Consider the following 19,570-nt stretch of genomic DNA (forward strand, 5'->3'; position numbering starts at 1 on the left):
ACACTGTTGATTTTCATCCAGCTTCTCATCCACTATAACCCCCAGGTCCTTTTCTGCAGAACTGCCTCTTAGCCAGTCAGTCCCCAGCCTGTAGCAGTGCATGGGATTCTTCCATCCTAAGTGCAAGACTCTGTACTTGTCCTTGTTGAATCTCATCAGATTTCTTTTGGCCCAATCCTCCAATTTGTCTAGGTCATTCTGGACCCTAGACCTACCCTCCAGCATATCTACCTCTCACCCCAGCTTAGTGTCATCTGTGAACTTGCTGAGGGTGCAATCCATCCCATCATCCAGATCATGTTGTTGAACAAAACCGGCCCCAGAACCGACCCTGGGACACTCCGTTTGATACCGGCTGCCAACTAGACATCAAGCCATTGATCACTACCCATTGAGCTTGACGATCTAGCCAGCTTTCTGTCCACCTTATAGTCCATTCATCCAATCCATACTTCTTTAACTTGCTGGTAAGAATACTGTGGGAGACCGTATCAAAAGCTTTGCTAAAGTCAAGGTATATCATGTCCTCCGCTTTCCCCATATCCACAGAGCCATTCACTTACTTTCTAGTTTTCAAAATTGACTTACATTTCCAATGGGTCTCTTAGTCACTAGTTCAAATTAGCAAGGTTCTGTTGCATTAGTTTGATTGTTATAATATTCCATGGGTTTTTAATTCTTCCCAATAGAAGAGGCATGCATTACCTAACAACATTTGCAGCTCTAAGACTTTTTGTTCATGGCAAAAATGTTGTGGTTTTTTTTACATCAAGATAGGGAACTTGAGATAGCCATCTCTGTAAAATCCTAGCGCAGAAAAGCACTATAATTTTTACCTCAGTATAGTTATTCGAGGTCATGCCACGTGTGGGGTATAGGATTGATCTCTTTGAAGGTCATGGGGTACCCCGAATTTTCTGTTGCTGTAATCTTGAATACAAAGTGAATGTTTAAATACTAGTGTTGTGCCATCATAATGGAGACTTTTGTACGTGTGTTAGCTGTACTTAGACATTAGCGATTTGAACATAAAATGCCGGTAGCTTTTAGGTTTATATTGTAATGTTTGCTTGTATTCAAGGGACTTCCAAATGTGCATCTTGATGACTCACATTAATTTATTTGGAAAGGTACTTAGCTTATCATGAAATAACTTATTACAAGGGCCTTAATACTTAACACTTGACTCTGAGATTCCTTCATCATGTGTTTCTACTTTTTTAGCAAGCTGTATTTTGATATATCTGTATAAATAATATTTTACAGTTAACATCACTTTACTATTCACCTTGGCCTGATGACTAAACCAATAGACTGGAACCCAGGGAGGCCCAGTTCCTTAAAGATACTTAGGTGTAGCTCCTCTTAACACTGACCTTTAGTCCATAAGCAGCCTGCTGCCCAGTAGAATTTTCAGCCCAGGTACAGGGTTAAGGCAGCAGCTGAGCAATAGATTTGAAAATGTCAGTGGCACGTAAATTATAGACTTGGGTGCCTAAAGAGGGATGGTGGCACCTAAATACCTTTTAAGGATCAGGGTCAAAGTGCCTAAATGATAAATAGATCTGAACCATTGATTCTTAGAAAAATATGATTTAAAAAATACTGCAGTGATTAACTGAAGCAAATGGAGATCAAGTGGTTTAACCAGTATCAGACACACAGAACACCTCCCTGAAAATCAGACACTATCTTCAAAAACTTTTTGGGGTAAGCAAATGGCAGAACCCCTTCTTACAAAACACTATAAAATACTACTACAAACCTATTTTCCTGAAGATACTGGAAAATGCCTGAAACCTTCAGGAAAACGAAGGGTTTGAAGAATCTGCGTCAGCCAGTATGCTGGCTCCCTTGATAATGAAAGATGCTGGCTTTGGTATGTATGGAGAGAGAATTTTTGGTTGTGTGACTTTATCAGGTGTACAGATTAGTGAGGTTGTACTGAAATAACATTTGATTTAACCACTAAAAAATAGCTTTCAAAATATATATTAAAAGAAAATTCAAGACTCTGAGGTTGTACATTTTCCTCAAAAGGGGCATGTATTTACTTCATATTTTATTTCCATATTCCTTTTTTAGGAGAAATCTTCTCCATTCCTATATTGTTTTAGCTTATGTCTCTCATTATTCTCCATAAGTCTCATGACCATCATTTCTATTAAACACAAACAAGTGTGGCTTTCATGTCAATTTGCCTGAATAACTCCTGTGAAACATCTATTGTTTTATCTAGTCCATTCTATTAAAATCAGGATAGCAATCATATGACACTTGCTCAGTACTCATACTAATCACTGGTTTGGGTTCACCTTTTTTTCTCTGATTTCCCACCATCCTCACAAGCTACTGGAACTCCCCTGCCCCCAGTCACATTTACAAGTTACTGAACTATGGTTCCTGCAGACTGGCTCTGGAATTTGCAAAGGTTCTAGCACTGTTGTTCTATCCCCTTTATCTGGTTTTAGAAAGGATGCCTGAAATCCAGTGCATTCTTTGTCTCTCTCTGTCTTATTTTGTTTTTCTTCTTAAAACATGTTAAACTAGTGAGTCCTGGTTATTAACAGGCCTGCTAGACTTAAAATAAGTTCCCTTATTCACTTAAATAGAAGGGCTGTCTCTTTAGCTCTTGTAAATCAGCAGCTATTTCTTGAAGTTTATGGAGCTATGCCAGTTTAAATCATCTGAGGATCTTACTTGATGGCTGCCTTTAATAGACTGTCATACCAACTGCCTCTGCATGAATTCTTAAGCTATAAGGAGAGCTTGCACAAAAATCTGTTTTGACTTGCAGCCCTTTCAACCCCATTGATTGCAGTAGGATTGCATGGGAGGTAAGGCTCAGTAGATTTTTGGTTCCTTGTGGCTTGGGCATTTAGTTTCAGAAGAGATCCTAGTCAAAAAAGGGAAGCCATTACACTGACTTTCCTGCTTGAGCCTCCAAGCAGCTAGCCTCACATTAGAGTTGTAACATAAAACACAGATGAAGTGTGTATTTCCTTGAAAACATAGCAAGAAGATCTTTTTGCTATCTAAAAACTAACACTACAGTGGTTTGGTGAGTTATAACTGTGCTATATCAAAATTTCATGTAAACTAATTGAACGCAAATGGGAATTTCCAGCATAATGAATTTTTTCTGTATGGTGTAGCTAAACATGCCACTCTAATGCAGTAGCAGGTGGATAACTGATCTTTGAAATTGCAAACAGTAGATAACCATAGACCTAAAATTATATGGCTGTAATTACAATAATACAGTCCTTTAGCTAACTTGGAGTCGTGTATGTAAAGGAGACATAGTGACTTTTAAATAACTCGGCTCATAAATCTTTAAGAACTATGATGCCATGCGGTACGCATCACTGCATGAAACTAAAAGATAAAACTGCTGTTTGCTAATGTTTCTAAAGCTTTTTATATGCATCAAAATTCATAGTAACATTTTTGGATGGAATAAGGTCATGTAGGTCCACCTGTCTACCCAGCTATTGTTCTTTATGCTGTAGTGGTGATTGCGTCTAAGTGCCTGCCTTTTTAATATCTTCACAGTAACAACTTTTACTGCTGCTCTTAATAATCTATTCCTCAAAGCTTTTTTCCTAAAAATTTCCCAGTACTGACTGGGATTTACTTCTTCCTGAAATGCTTCCTCTTTAGTTTTTGCTTATTTTTACATTCAGGTGTATACATCTCATTCAACTAAAATGTAGCCCATAAAGGGATTATTCAGAATAGCTGATTAAAAAACACATTAATGTAGAGAGAAGAATCTTCCTGTACACATGTCAAATAAATCCTTTGTGATCTTTTAAGAAATGTTTCAGGCTACTACTTTCTGGCCAAAATAGAGCATACTAATGAAGAGGGAAATCTAGCTACATCTCCCTGGCCATTGAGTTATCGCTAGCACAGGGGTAGGCAACCTATGTCATGTGTGCCAAAGGCGGCACGCAAGCTGATTTTCAGTGGCACTCACACTGCTAGGGTCCGGGGGGGCCACTGGTCCGGGGGGCTTTGCATTTTAATTTAATTTTAAATGAAGCTTCTTAAACTTTTTAAAAACCTTATTTACTTTACATACAACAATAGTTTAGTTATATATTATAGTCTTATAGAAAGAGACCTTCTAAAAACGTTAAAATGTATTACTGGCACGCGAAACCTTAAATTAGAGTGAATAAATGAAGACTCGGCATAGCACTTCTGAAAGTTTGCCAACCCCTGCGCTAGCAGAACAACTCATACAAGAGGGCCAAGGGCTTGATTTGGAGGGAATGCACACACCTCTGTAAAGCTTCAGCTTTGTAAAGGATCCTGATGAATTAGCATGGGTAACAGAGTGGATCCACTGTTTTGTGACTCAGCTGATCTTCTGCGCACATGTGTGCAACCTACCCCCGCCCCCACCAATTGAAGTGCTTTGGGGCTGTGGAAGGATTACTTCAGTCATGTGTAAAAGTAATCTCTGTGAAATGGCTTCCTTCCCCCATAGGATTCTCATGGACAGTACCCTGTACCCAGTTCACTGCTTGGAATGGACAAAGTCCTGAATTTGGCCCACCGTGCATAAGAAACTATTTTTGCCTTTGTAATCTAGGGCTCTGTGACACAAATAAAACAATAAAGTTAAAGTATAGTCAATAGATAGCTGCAAATTTCCATGTCTCCACAGTGCTTCCAACTTGAATAGCTAGGAGAGGAAATCACATCTTGCTCTCTCTCCTGACAGCAACTTAGTCAGCCTCTAAAGCTAAACATTTTTAAATTCAGTAAGATGTGATCAAAATTTCTTCTTGTACTATTTCAAAATGTGATAATGTATGATTTAGAAACATAGCTAGAAACCTTAAACTGCATATAGATTGGAAAGTTACAGATGTATGCATTTTATTATTATTTTACTGGGGATGTTATGCTAAGTGTTTTGAAATGTGTTTGTGTTTTAGGAGCTAGAACAATATAAGAGAAATGCCTCTAAATCCTGGAAAGAAATGGAGTTTGAATCTTGATTGAGATAAGTGCTTAGCGCTCACACTGATTTTAATTTTATGTTTTGTACATGTTAAGATCAATCATCATTTTTGAGTATTATACAAAGTAATTGAAACTGGTGTTTTATACAATTGGAAAAATATGTAATACCAAATAACAAACATACAATAAATAAACAGTTAATATAGCATGATTGCATCTATTATTAAATTATAAAAAAAACTTGTTATAAATTAATAGTTAAATTCATGTATGTGAACTGAAAATATTTTCTGGTAAGAAAATAAACCTGGATCATCAGCCTCAAGTAGATTTTGGAGAATTTAAAAAAGATTATTCCCATGGCTGGGTTTAAATATGAAGAATGGGACTCTTAAGGCCATATGTTTTTTGTTTTTTTTTAAGTTCCTAAATAAAATATGCATTTAAGGGCACGAACAGATTATTGCAAGCCCAGAGCTGTACCTGTGTACACAAAATATAATGTGTTTGAAGTCAGATGTTTCCCAGTTTGCAGATACATATTTTAGGTACTAAGTAACCCATTAATTCATTAGTGCTATAAGAAAAAGACTTCCATACAAACTGCCTGATATAATGTAGTTAAAACCAGGTTCTGTTAATCTTGTATAGGAGAACATTCCCAAAGACTATACCCATTCTGCATAGAACTATGTTATGGCTCGTGCTCACCAATAAGATTGAGTACTGTTATGATTTCTGGACAATGTGAACCATTCTGCTACCCATCCCGGAAGTGATAATTTTATGGTTTGTCAAATTTAATGCATTAATTTAATAAAGGTGTTAACTATCAGTAAATATAAGTCCCCACCTCTCCATACACAGATTGTGGGATATTTGTGTGCATTAATAAAAGGACATTTATATTAATGGTAGGAAATTATTCCTAATGTTCAATATCATAGTCTTCTAGTGCAATTTGAAAAGATGGAAACATCATTGATGGAGACAGCCCAACTTAACATAAACCAGTAAAGCTCAGCCTTTTGTCCAGCAGCAGGATGAAATATTTTGAGAACCAAGCAATAGAGGATTGAGGTACTGAGACAAGCGGTGGCCCATGAGAGGTATGTCATCTTACCACAAAACAAAAACGGACAGTTGAACAACCACTGGGCTAGAGCACATAAGAAAATTCCTTGGTGAACTATTCTGAACTGGGAAGGGGCTGGGCAGAATGATCTAACATTAATTTTTCCTTCTCTGAATGTTATGTTACATATTTGGTCACAGGTGCTGAGCAATTTCACAATTTCTGAGCTCAAATTTATATACTGATTCACAGACTTTCACTTTAATTCACACTCGACAGTGCAAATTTTGTAATATCTTAGTTCCACCTTTTGCATTAATAACTTGAAGACCGAAGTGAAGTCCTGTCACACAACTCAGTTACCATGTCTATTACATTATGCTTTGATATTTTAACATTATTTATTGGGGTGGGGGAGGTGAGGTGCAGCTGTTAGAGGAAATATTGCTGTGCCCCTTGGTCATCAAGCTTGCAAGAATAATCCCTAACAAAGCAAATGACATTTGTTCCAGTGTCTGCACCTCTTTATTAAGTGCACTTACAAATATGTTAAAACATTTTTGTGAATTAAAAAAATACCCAAATGTGTACTTCATAAACTGAAATTTTTAGTTTTAAGTGTTTACTGTTTTGTTCATAGTATTTAACATGTTGCTTCCAACTGAGTTAAAACTGTTAACTGAAAGGAAAAAGATATGAATAGTGTGAATGTCATTCACTCCTCACGTACTATAATTTAGAAAGACAACAAAATAATGGACACGACTTTGCCCAAATAATGTTTTCAAATACCGCAAGGTTTGGTATATAGTACTGTACAGCCAGTTTAGAATTCCTAATGTTTTTATTGCCTGACAATAATTATATCCCTTATTTTAAAACTCACAATTGCTAGAATGACAAGTGCGGGTAGGAAAGCATATAGCATTAAGAAGTCTGTTGTGAACCTGGACATTGCATCAGGAAAGGTTGTCTCAATGAATTGAATGCCCTGAGGGAAAACACATGATGCACTAACTCCAGGAGAAACATTGGAGCCACCTGCAAAAAAAAAAAAAAAAAAAAAAGGTTTTGTATGATATTATAGAACATGCCAGACTAGTTACTGCAAACGGTGCACTGATTTAAACACCTGGATCCCACGTTCTACTCACCTCAATTTTATTTAATATACTTGGCCTTACAGTTTATTTTAATATAACATATGTGTTCACAACTCCTTCCTCTTCCCCTGTGGGAATGGAGGGTACTGTCGATAGTGGAGCCAGTGTTGTTCCAGGAGAGTCTGGGCAGAGGCTGTACAATCATTGTATGCTCAGAACTCAGCTCTGCAATGACTTACTGCTTCACAGCAAAAGCTTGAGAGCATATTGGCAGATCTCTTGCTATGCAAATACCACAGCTCATACAGCTGCTGAATGGTTACTGTGGTCGTGAAACTGGAGTAATACCCACAGAGTGGCTGAGCAGGTAGATTTCCCTCCCTGACAGGCTTCCCAGGAGCTCCTCAGTGCCCATCCCAGCCCATCTGCTGCGTACGGGAAATTGGGGCATTCTGCATGTTTCTGTGTCTAACCTGCTTTGCATTTTCTAAAGAGAGGAATGAAGTGTCACTAGTTTCACTCACACCAAATGGAAGATTTAAGGCCCATCAAATATGCTGTCTGCAAGGACCATAAGCACTGGGAAGTTGTTTGACTTAGGCTTATTAATATTTATGAAATACTTTGAGATCCTTACAGAAAAGTGCAACATATTTTACCATTGCTGTGATGAATGCCTTTGTCGTCTTCAAGGTTACTTACTGCAATATGCTCTATATGGGACTACATTTTAAAACCATCCAAAACTGAATAACATATAATGTGTCAGTCCACTTAGAACATGTAGTATCTTGTTATGATCTGCACTGACATCAAGGAGATGTTAAAGGTGTTGATTTTCACTTATAAACAGGGCCCCATGTGTTCCATAGTTGGAGAATTTCACCCCTTGTAATGCGCCTCACTTGGGGTCTGGTGGGGAAGCATGGCCTAGTGGTCATGGCCACAACCCCTGACTGCCCAGGGCGATGAGGGGAGCCCAGGCCTTCCCACTCAATAGGGCTCCAACCCAGGGCCCTTTTGGCTACCCCTTTTGGCTGCTTAAGGCTGTCCTCCCTGGGTCTCTTCCTCTTGTCCTCCCTTCTCCTTCACCCCGCATCCCTGTAAGCTTAGTCAAGATTTTCCCCACGTGGGGAAATCCAAACCAAAATATGTAAGAGGTCCATAGGAAAGTTCCTTCTCTGGTTGTCTCTGGGGTGGGTCCCTTTGGACAGCTGTGTCAGAGTGCTTAGGCTTCCCTCTGCCCTGCAGGAGCAGTGAGCTGCAAGTCTGCCCTCTTCCAGCTCCGCTATCGCGGTGATCTTATTCCCTATCTTTTAATTCCTCCAGCAGATGGAGTATTTGCTGCAAGTGTGGCAGGGTAGGGCTGGCTGAGCCCAAAATAATTCCTTAACCCCTTGTTGCCCAGTGTGGGGTTTGTACATCCTATCACACACCCCTGTCACAACACTGCTCCAGAATCTAAGATTTTGTTTTAAAAAAGTGTTTCTAGCCAGTCTAGGTGGAGATAACAGTGGAAATGTGAACTGTGCAAACTGCTGCACTGTTCTCTTCCTCAATTTGCTGCAAGTCTAAAACAATAGCTCAGAGGTATGAGTTGCCCCACTAATCTTGCTCAGGGCCTTGTGAACTCCACAATAGCAGAAGCTGACATTTTTTGCACAGAATTCACTATTTTGCGAGAGCCAGGTGCCCAGCCTTTTATTTTGTCTTCATTTCCTGCCAGAACCTGCCTGCACTTGCCTCTTGCACGCTATCTTACCCCACAAGGGTGAATTAATTGAAGGGTGATACTTGCTGCACTGTGCTATGAAGCCCTGCAGCAGTGCTTTGGGGAACCAGAACTTGCAGTCAGGAAGCAAGGAAAACCAGAAGTGTAGGCTGATGCTCTTGGGTGCCTAGATAATAGTGCAATAGCCAAAGTCTAAGGAGATAAGTTGCTGAAGCTAGGTGTGCCTTCCTTTCTTGGGAAGAAGTGGTACTGAGAGAGGCCACCCTGGACAGCACTGCAGAATCTGAGGCCTGGGCAGTGGAGCCAGGCTGCCTGGAGAACATACTGAAAAAATCCATAATTGAAAACAATAACTATCAAACATTAATGATTAACTTGACATCAGTTATTTTCAACTATGAGCCATAGTCCTTCCTATAAAACCCTAAATAGATTATTCCCTAACTTAAATACCTCTCTCATGGTACCTTACCACTGCATTTGAAATCAGCAGAGGTGCTCAAGCTGATGCCCCATGGATATAAACAAGAAATCGCGGCTGACAGGGCATTCTCTCCAGAGGCCCCCAACTTTGGATTCGGTTCCTCTACATGATCCAAAATAGGACAAATCTTATGACCTTCAAGGCCTGCTGCAAAGCCCATCTTTTAAAATGCATGGGGAAGAAAACAGCCTGTGGGTGTGAGGAAGTTGTGGAAGTTGAAGAGTGGGAAACTGTTGGAAGGCGAGGGAGATTCAAGCTTTTGAGTGGCATGGTTTGCTAGTAGTGGGTTATAAAAATTTTACTGCCTTATAATGAATTGTTATGCTTAGTTATTAATTATGTTGTATTTGTAAGTTGTATGGGGTGCTTAGAAAGGTATGGCGAGTACTCTTTGTTAGCATGTGTATAAATTTAAACATATATTTCATTAAATTGATTTACAAAGGGTTTAAGGGGGCTCAGTGAATACTTACCACATGTGAAGTTTAATCCATAAAATTCATTGACTGCAAGAACCTCACTGCTGTATTTTTGGAACGTAAGGTAACTTAGAACTTTAAAAGGTGTAGGCATATCAGCTGTGCGCCTTGAACAAACAAAAACTAGTTAAATTGGGCTTCTGTTATTTCAAGAACCAATACTACCCAAACTTATAATAACTGCTCAGCTCCTTTCAGCACCTTACAACCACATTTTAGGGAGCCTCCTTCATTTGCCTGCACAATTTTCAAGTACAAACTGTATTTGTGACAAATGTTGAAGGATCTATTAAGGAGACCATTGACCATTAACAGTGTCAGGATATGTAGTAATGCATTGTTTAGGTAGAGTAGCAATTAATTTTACAACTTATTTATATTCATGTTGCTGTGTCATCAAAAAAGCTAATAAAATGACAATGGAAGAACTATTAGGAGTGATGAGTGTTATCTGCATAACAAAAGCCTACCATGTGTATTCACTTCATTTCCTCTAAAGTAGACACAGAGTGAATATTAAGCCCTGGAGGGCTACTAAAGATACTTGCAAAACAAAGAATTAATAATGTGAATCAAAACAGGGTCTGTGATCAGCTCAGTGTAACTGTACTCAGCAAGTGCACTTCCTGTCTCTAATACAAAGATTCCAAACAACTCCTTATGATCCAACACAGCAAATGCTGCAGAAATGTCCAGCAATCCAAGACCCACTGGCAGTATTGATTCTCTTCACAGACAATGAAGAGATTAAGTATCAGGGGGTAGCCATGTTAGTCTGTATCCACAAAAAACAACAAGGAGTCTGGAAAGCTTACGCCCAAATAAATCTGTTAGTCTTCAAGGTACCACTGGACTCCTTGTTGTTTTAATGAAGAGATTCACAGTCTTAATTAGCACTGTGTGTACTAAAAAACATGGTTTAAAAAACCCCCACACATTCTCACTCAAAGAGCTCAGTAAGGCACTGAACTAAGGTGGTGGGAAATACTTTCACAACAAAACTACAACCTTTCACTAAATTTAGCAGTGGCTAATAGGGCACTGAAGAGGGTGTTAACATAATTTTACTTTGCAGAACCAGCTTTAGCTGAAATCTGTTTACGGGAGAAAAAGCATTGTCAAATATGACACAGACTGATACTTTTTTTTGAGAATCACTTTATGAGGTGTAGCCATTTCAGTGAGGAAACGGCTTTGGCATTAACTATCGTTAGGCTTATTTCAGTTTTGTAGGAAAAGTCGGGATTGCTTGTATTTAGTACAAGGTTTAAAAGATCAATGATTAGATAGGTGCCTTGCCAAAGATTACAGGTGCACTTTATCTAGTTACCACCTTCTTGTGTAACACACTCATAGACTCATCTTTAGCAACAGAGATTCTTGAGATTATTGTATAGTTACATTATTTTATCATTAAAACCACAATTATTTAATAATACTTTTCCTTACCTTACAAGCCCACTTCCAACTAGCACTCCTGCTACGTTAAGTAGCATCACTGCACTGTTGACTACATTTGGGTTTTGAACCACACCAAGCAAAACAAGTGTTAGTAGCTCACCAATTATATGAGGTACTAACACAACAGCAAAGAAACATCCAAATCTGGAAACATCAGGGTTCATTCCTACAGTCCTGTGCAAATACAGTCAAGAGAGCATTTTAAAATATAAACATTATGGCATCAGACTTTTAAAAAACATCCTCCCTTTTTGTACCCACAGGTGCAGTAATGTTTTGTCATTTAGTCATGGAGGTGCAGTCATGTGTAAAATAACATCAGTACTGTCTGCAGATAATTACAGATGGAATTTTGTACCCACAATATTTTATACTGGCACATTCTGGGTGCAAAAAAGGATGTTGGATTGGGACCCTGCTTAAAATCAGGCTGTTACAGTCCTAAAGAAGAGTGCACACATCCTTAGTGTCCTCTATTAAGGGACATCTAAATCAATTTCCTCACTCCACAGAAGGAGTCTTAACCCCCTTCCTGCTCTTGCTCCTACTTCCCCTCCACCAAACAAAACATATCCTTATTTCTCTCACCCTTGCTCACACCACCTGCTAACAAATCTGATCTCCTCATACTACCAGCTCCATCCTGGTCCTTCCCTAACTTGACCTCTCAATAAGGCCTCCATGGCCTTCCTGTGTGGCTGGCATGAGGGAGTGGTCAGGATAAGCAGCAAGAGATGGAGCATATCTCTAGGTATAGAAAAGAGGCTTACAACAAAAAGTGAGTTAGACTGGTTCCTTCCAAGATCATAATAGCAAGATTTCTTCCCTACTTCCTAAAACAGCACTCCAATGGCTCAACAATTTATGAAAGAGCTCAGAAATATATGATGCCTCAAGGAGCAAAATACCTGTAAATGAAAACATTGCCTTGTGGCTGTTTCTACTGGGAGTACATAATCAGAAATTACATGGTCCATTAATTCAAGACATAATCAATTTCACATTGATCAGATAGTATACTATGTAATGCTACTGGCCATTAGATATTTACAAAATAAATCAACATTCAGGAAATAATTTTTGCACTGGCTATATTATTTTTCCCAAGCTGAAATATTCACTGTTTTACATTATTTAGGGCTCCAGTAGCAAAATATTTTCCTTTCTCTCAGACTGCCCCAAACAAACCATTTTAAAGGAGAAACTGAACAAAAACTATCAGCTTTAGAAGCACTGCCTCAGTGTGGCAGGAGTAAGAACTCTTCAATATACACAAGGAGATTTTAATAATCTTGTGATACCAGAGAGAGAAGAGAGAAAGGAAAAAACCTAGAGACATTTTTTAAATTATCAAATTAATAAGATATATAGTAGTAAAAATTATAAATTCAAAACCACTAAAACTTGGAGGAAATTAAAAATATTCCCTGAACCTAAAATACTGCAAGTCCTGCCTTTTATGAAAGCCAACTTTGCCTGATCCAGTATAAAATCAGCAATATATACGGGAAGTCTCTTGCTATACTGGCACTTATCCCAAAGCAAAATACAACTGATGAATAATTAATAAAAACATTCTTAATCAGGTCAAAGGGACACCAATCGAGGACATGTTAAAACATTTAAAATAATTTCTTGCATACAGAAATGGCTGGATATAGCTACTTTGGACATCAGATCTTCACAAATGCATTCTGTCAAGGTTTAACAAACAACAGATGACACTTTGTGGGGGAGGAAAGCTGTCCAAACCCAAGTAGTAGGCTATCACGTTCTTCCCTACTTTATCTCAGGAGAGATGCTGTCTCAGAAATGCTCTAAAAATCTACATTGTGCCAATAAGCAACAAACACTGAGATCTGGGATGGGAAGGAAAAGGCCCAAGAAGCAACTTCTCATTAAGAGAGAGAGACTACAACAGCCCTGAAGTGGAGCCTCCTTGCCTAATCCCTTTGTGTCAAAAAGGGGAATGCCACCACCACTTACTTTAATTAGACCATATGTGCAGATGAGAATAGCTCAGGGTCTCAAAAAGCTAATTATGATTCATTCAGTCAAATACCTTTTCCTGGTCAAGAGGAATAATCACTATATCAAAATTAATTTACCAGCTGAGTTTATATGACAAAAACATAAATAAAATTATCCAAAACAGACCTGTTGGGGATGCAAAGATCTGATCAGGATGCACAATAACATTTTCCATTCTTTTGGCTAGGGTCTTAGACAGATTCTTACAATCAGAACAGAGACAAAAGCCTTCAGCTCACTGAAGTCTCCCTTTTTAAGGCAATACTGTGATGATGGCTTAATGGCAGTTGAGAGATAGCTTGTTCTGATGCTTTTATACAAAATTATCAGCAAATCGTACCCCAAAATAGATCAACATTCTTTGTAGTAGTGTGCTGGAAGGCCATCAACATCGGGGAATCTTCCCAGTGGTTAGTGTGTGGGAGCTGTTTGTTCCTTGTGTGTATGTGTATGTGTCAGTTTATGGGGTATGGTACATACTGCTTTATGTCACATCACTGGTTTTCAAGCAATCATGAAACAGAAAAGGTATGTAGGAGACTAATCTATATGAGTATTACCTGTTCTGTGAGATACAGTAAAATATTAGAATAGACTCTGATGTAATAGCATTTTGAATTAGCTGTAACCTAGTTTAAAGAGCCCTCTTTAGCCTGAATTAATATTCTTTAGTATTTATTTAACACTGACAATGTGCTTGAAGCTGTACACAGAAGAGAAAGACAGTCTCGGCCTGAAAGAGTTTACAGTCTACAAAACAGACACGCTGTAGAGAAGACAGAGTGAGTCTGTGCGGTTGCTGGCTCTCAAGCTCTGTAAGTTGCCTGCCATTGTTCCTGAAAAAGAAGTCTACCTCAGCAGTGGTCACAGAATATTTTCTACATCCCCTTTCTCAGGCAATCGATTCACTGGGTGGGTGTAATGGGAATTGCAATAGGGGACAAAAAGCTCAGTCCTTGTCTACACTACGAGGTTGGGTGTAATTTAGCCACATTAGGTCGATTTTATAAGCAATGCGTCTACACAACCAACCCCGTTCCGTCGACCTAAAGGGCTCTTAAAATCGACTTCTGTACTCCTCCCTGGCGAGGGGAGTAGTGCTAAAATCAACCTTGCTGGGTCAAATTTGGGATAGTGCAGATGCAATTTGACGTTATTGGCCTCTGGGAGCTATCCCAGAGTGCTCCAATGTGACCACTCTGGACAGCACTTTCAACTCCGATGCACTAGCCAGGTACACAGGAAAAGCCCCGGGAAATTTTGAATTTCATTTCCTGTTTGGTCAGCGTGGTGAGCTCAGCAGCACAGGTGACCATGCAGTCCCCCCAGAATTGCTAATGAGCTCCAGCATGGATCGAATGGGAGACACTGGATCTGATTGCTGTATGGGGAGAAGAATCTGTGCAGGCCAAACTTCGAGCAAAAAGAAGAAATACTAATATATATGCCAAAATTGCACAGGGCATGGTGGACAGAGGCTACAACAGAGACACACAGCAGTGCCGCGTGAAAGTTAAGGAGCTTAGGCAAGCCTACCAAAAGACAAAGGAGATCACTCTGGGTCAGAGCCCCATACATGCCGCTTCTATGATCAGCTGCATGGCATTCTAGGGGGGGACGCTACCACTACCGCACCACTGTCTATGGACACCTGCAAGGGGGGAGTCTCATGCAACAGGGAGGAGGATTTTGTGGATGAGGAGGAGGAGAATGCACAGCAGGCAAGCGGTGAATCCATGCTCCCTGACAGCCAGGACCTTTTCATCACCCAGGAGCCAATACCCTTCCAAGGTGGGATCCTGGACCGAAAAGCCAGAGAAGGCACCTCTGGTGAGTGCACATTTGTAACTACAGTACAACAATTGTGTTTAATGTTTGATTTGCCCTGAGGACTTGGGACGCATTCGCAGCCTGTACAGCTACTGGAAAAGTCTGTTAACGTGTCTGGGGATGGAGCGGGAATCCTCCAGGGACATAGACTCATAGACTTTAAGGTCAGAAGGGACCATTATGATCATCTAGTCTGACCTCCTGCATAATACAGGCCACAGAATCTCACCCACCCACTCCTGTAACAAACCCCTAACCTATGTCTGAGTTATTGAAGTCCTCAAATTGTGGTTTGAAGACCTCAAGGTGCAGAGAATCCTCCAGCAAGTGACCCATGCCCCATGCTGTAGAGGAAGGCGAAAAATCTTCAGGGCCTCTGCCAATCTGCCCTGGAGGAAAATTCCTTCCCAACCCCAAATATGGCGATCAGCTAAACCCTGAGCATGTGGGCAAGACTCACCAGCCAGCACCCTGGAAAGAATTCTCTGTAGTAACTCAGATCCCACCCCATCTAACATCCCATCACAGACCATTGGGCATATTTACCTGCTGATAATCAAAGCTCAATTGCCAAATTAATTGCCAAAATTAGGCTATCCCATCATACCGTCCCCTCCATAAACTTATCAAGCTTAGTCTTAAAGCCAGATATGTCTTTTGCTCCCACTACTCCCCTTGGAAGGCTGTTCTAGAACTTCACTCCTCTAATGGTTAGAAACCTTCATCTAATTTCAAGTCTAAACTTCCTAGTGTCCAGTTTATACCCATTTGTTCTTGTGTCCACATTGGTACTAAGCTTAAATAATTCCTCTCCCTCCCTAATATTTATCCCTCTGATATATTTATAAAGAGCAATCATATCCCTCCTCAACCTTCTTTTGGTTAGGCTAAACAAGCCAAGCTCTTTGAGTCTCCTTTCATAAGACAGGTTTTCCATTCCTCGGATCATCCTAGTAGCCCTTCTCTGTACGTGTTCCAGTTTGAATTCATCCTTCTTAAACATGGGAAACCAGAACTGCACACACTATTTCAGATGAGGTCTCACCAGTGCCTTGTATAACGGTACTAACACCTCCTTATCTTTGCTGGACATACCTCGCCTGATGCATCCTAAAACCGCATTAGCTTTTTTAACGACCATATCACATTGGCGGCTCATAGTCATCCTGTAATCAACCAACACTCCGAAGTCCTTCTCCTCCTCTGTTACTTCCAACTGATGTGTCCCCAATTTATAACTAAAATTCTTGTTATTAATCCCTAAATGCATGACCTTGCACTTTTCACTATTAAATTTCATCCTATTACTATTACTCTAGTTTACAAGGTCATCCAGGTCTTCCTGTATGATATCCCAGTCCTTCTCTGTGTTAGCAATACCTCCCAGCTTTGTGTCATCTGGAAACTTTATTAGCACATTCCCACTTTTTGTGCCAAGGTCAGTAATAAAAAGATTAAATAAGATTGGTCCCAAAACTGATCCCTGAGGAACTCCACTAGTAACCTCCTTCCAGTCTAACAGTTCACCTTTCAGTATGACCCGTTGTAGTCTCCCCTTTAACCAGTTCCTTATCCACCTTTCAATTTTCATATTCATCCCCATCTTTCCCAATTTAACTAATAATTCCCCATGTGGAACTGTATCAAATGCCTTACTGAAATCGAGGTAAATTAGATCCGCTGTGTTTTCTTTATCTAAAAAAATCTGTTACCTTCTCAAAGAAGGAGATCAGGTTGGTTTGGCATGATCTACCCTTTTGTAAAACCATGATGCTCTCCTGGAGGTACTCTGAAAGCCTTTGCAGAAAGTTTCTGGGGAGGGCTGCCTTATTTTGTCCTCCACAGTAAGACACTTTACTAAGCCAAGCCAGTAGCAAGTAGTCTGGAATCACTGAAACACAAAGCATGGCAGCGAATTGACCTGGGTTTTGGTCGCATTCAAGCAACATTCCATCTATATCTTTCTGTGTTAGCCTCAGGCGAGTGATATCATTCATGGTCAGCTGGTTGAATAGAGGGGAGGGATAGCTCAGTGGTTTGAGCATTGGCCTGCTAAACCCAGGGTTGTGAGTTCAATGCTTGAGGGGAACACTTAGGAATCTGGGGCAAAAATTGGTCCTGCTAGTGAAGGCAGGGTGACACATCACACACGGGTCCCTTCCAGTTCTAGGAGATTGGTATATCTCCAATTATTACCTTTACCTTTGTACGGGATCAGTAAAAGGACCCCATTCATGCTGGGCTGTTTGTGCTTGGCTAAAAGGGATCATCCTGGAAAATAGCCATGCGGCATGGGGAGGGGAGAAGAAATCATCCCAGAGAATAGCCATGCAGTGGGGTCGGGGTAGGTGTGTGCCGCACATCCACCCGAAAACCGCAGCCCCTCCTTTTAAATGGCAAACCCAACCGGCATTGCTTGCTATGGGAAAGGAGGGCGCTGAAGTTTGAAACCATTCCCACATGTTATGAAGGTGGAAGACGCCAACCCTATGTACCCTTTGGCTTACCATGGCTGCATGGAAACCAAATTCTGTTGCCCAGCCGTGTGTGATGTGTCACCATACCGGCAGGTGCTCAATATAAAAGGCAAAATGCGACCTTGTACCTAAAGCACATGTGGTGTCTGCTGTGAATTGCTTTATTCACTGTGAAAGAGTCTCCCGTTTGTTCTCAGAAATTATCATCTCTAATTTTACTCTCCCTTTTTATCCCCCCACAGGTGCAAATGTTTCTATGCTCCCTCTATCATCTCCGTCCCTGAGGTTATTGCAGATTAGAAGGTGAAAAAAATGCACTCGCGGTGACAGGTTTTCCGAGCTCATGCAGTCCTCCCGCACTGAGAGGGCACAGCTAAATGAATGGAGGCATTCAGTGGCAGTGGCCAGGAAAGCATTAAGTGAGTGTGATGAGAAGAGGCAGGAGTCAATGCTGAGGCTAATGGGGGAACAAATGGACATGATGAGGCGTCTGGTGGAGCTGCAGGAAAGCCAACAAGAGCACAGACCACTGCTGCATCCACTGTATAACCATTTGCCCTCCTCCCCAAGTTACTTTCTTAGGAGCTATCACTAGCTTTATAAAGATCATCTACAGACATTTAAGAGCCTTTTGTGTTGCTTAAAACTGGAAATTGCTTGCCTGTTTTTTGAACTTCAGATCTTTTTGTGAGATTGATTATAGTTAAAAAAATACATCCTGGGATTTAAGAATTTAATAAACTTTTGGGAAAATGGAAAGCAATTAATAGAGACAATTATGATCACATAATAAAAAGATTCAATTATTAGCTGTAGTCTGCATTAACTTCTGCAAGAAACTCTGAGAACTGAAGGGAGACTATAGCCACTCTTCCCAAAAACTCTCAGAATGCCAGCTTCCAACTGTTTGCACAGACAGGCTTCCACAGGATTGGAGGCTGTGGGCCCCTCTACCCTTGTGCATGCCATGAAAATGACCCTGACCCTTCAGAACCTGCCAAATCCCTTAAATAATGAAGGGTCAAATTATGACAACCTTACTTAGGCTGAGCAGTATCTTAATCCTTGATTAACTTGTGGAGTAAGAAACTATTCAATATGACTTAGGCTGGCAGAATTAGGCCTTAAATAAGTATATGAAGTTACCCTAACCTCAATATTTGGACTGTTCAAGGTATTTCCTATTAGAACTACAAAGCAATACTGCAAATACTGAGATAATCTATTTGCCTTAGATTCACAGGTTTTTAAGAGCCAAAACAAGCATTTTGTCTAATTTTTGTGTTGTTTATTAATACATTTTCACCAAAATTCTAACTCACCGAGGCTATCTCTACACTACGTAGCCCATGTCAGCATAGCTCTGCTGTCATAGATCCCTCATGTGGATGCAGCATACACTGACAAGAGAAGTGACAGGTTCTCTGTCAATAGAAGTGCTCTTATGGCTGCACTGGGAGTTTTGTCGGTATAGCTATGTCAGTCAAGGGTGTAGGTTTTTCTCACTCCTGACCAGCGTAGCTATGCTGGCATAAGTTTTAAGTGTAGACAAGAGCTAGAGGTAGGGCAAGTACTATATCACCCGTATGCCTTTTCTTTGCTTTTCTGATCTCTCTGAAAGGCAATATCATAAAGCTTATTCCTGGAGGCCTATTCCTGACAGAGGAATTTAAGAGCATCATAATGAGAATATAGTTTTAAGAAGGTAGAACTGTCTCAATGCTTACCAGTATATAAAGGTGCTGAAAATCGCCACACTGATGATACTGAAGGGAAGGAAATGAAGTATGTATGCTAACAATATTTGCCACTTCTGATATAAGCCATCTTTGCTTTCATGGTCACTGACAGCACGTAATGGAGGAACTGGAGTGGAAAGTACAATAGAAATTAAACCACCATTAACCAAAATTACAAT

At 40.2% G+C, this 19,570-nt stretch overlaps 2 protein-coding genes across 5 annotated transcripts in view; one reads left to right on the forward strand and one right to left on the reverse strand.

Annotated features, from left to right (window-relative positions):
* Positions 1–5,186, forward strand: part of DYNC2LI1 (dynein cytoplasmic 2 light intermediate chain 1) — a 54,462-nt gene extending 49,276 nt beyond the window's left edge. Inside the window, exon 12 of one of the 3 annotated variants that reach the window (XM_045011731.1) lies at positions 4,499–4,944. In XM_045011731.1, the coding sequence (XP_044867666.1) occupies positions 4,499–4,576 (78 nt within the window). In that variant the 3' untranslated portion in view covers positions 4,577–4,944. The other 2 variants (XM_045011728.1, XM_045011729.1) reach the window with 2 other exon arrangements.
* A 1,696-nt stretch (positions 5,187–6,882) lies between these two features.
* The window catches only part of ABCG5 (ATP binding cassette subfamily G member 5), a 39,976-nt gene continuing 27,288 nt past the window's right edge, over positions 6,883–19,570 (reverse strand). Inside the window, exons 10-13 of one of the 2 annotated variants that reach the window (XM_045011726.1) lie at positions 19,380–19,518; positions 11,303–11,488; positions 9,848–9,960; positions 6,883–7,096 (exon numbers count right to left, since the gene is read on the reverse strand). In XM_045011726.1, coding sequence (XP_044867661.1) covers positions 6,900–7,096; positions 9,848–9,960; positions 11,303–11,488; positions 19,380–19,518 — 635 coding nt within the window. In that variant the 3' untranslated portion in view covers positions 6,883–6,899. The remainder of the gene's footprint in view (positions 7,097–9,847; positions 9,961–11,302; positions 11,489–19,379; positions 19,519–19,570) is intronic. The other variant, XM_045011727.1, reaches the window with a different exon arrangement.

This window comes from Mauremys mutica, chromosome 3 (assembly GCF_020497125.1).
Source record: "Mauremys mutica isolate MM-2020 ecotype Southern chromosome 3, ASM2049712v1, whole genome shotgun sequence".
Taxonomy (NCBI): domain Eukaryota; kingdom Metazoa; phylum Chordata; order Testudines; family Geoemydidae; genus Mauremys; species Mauremys mutica.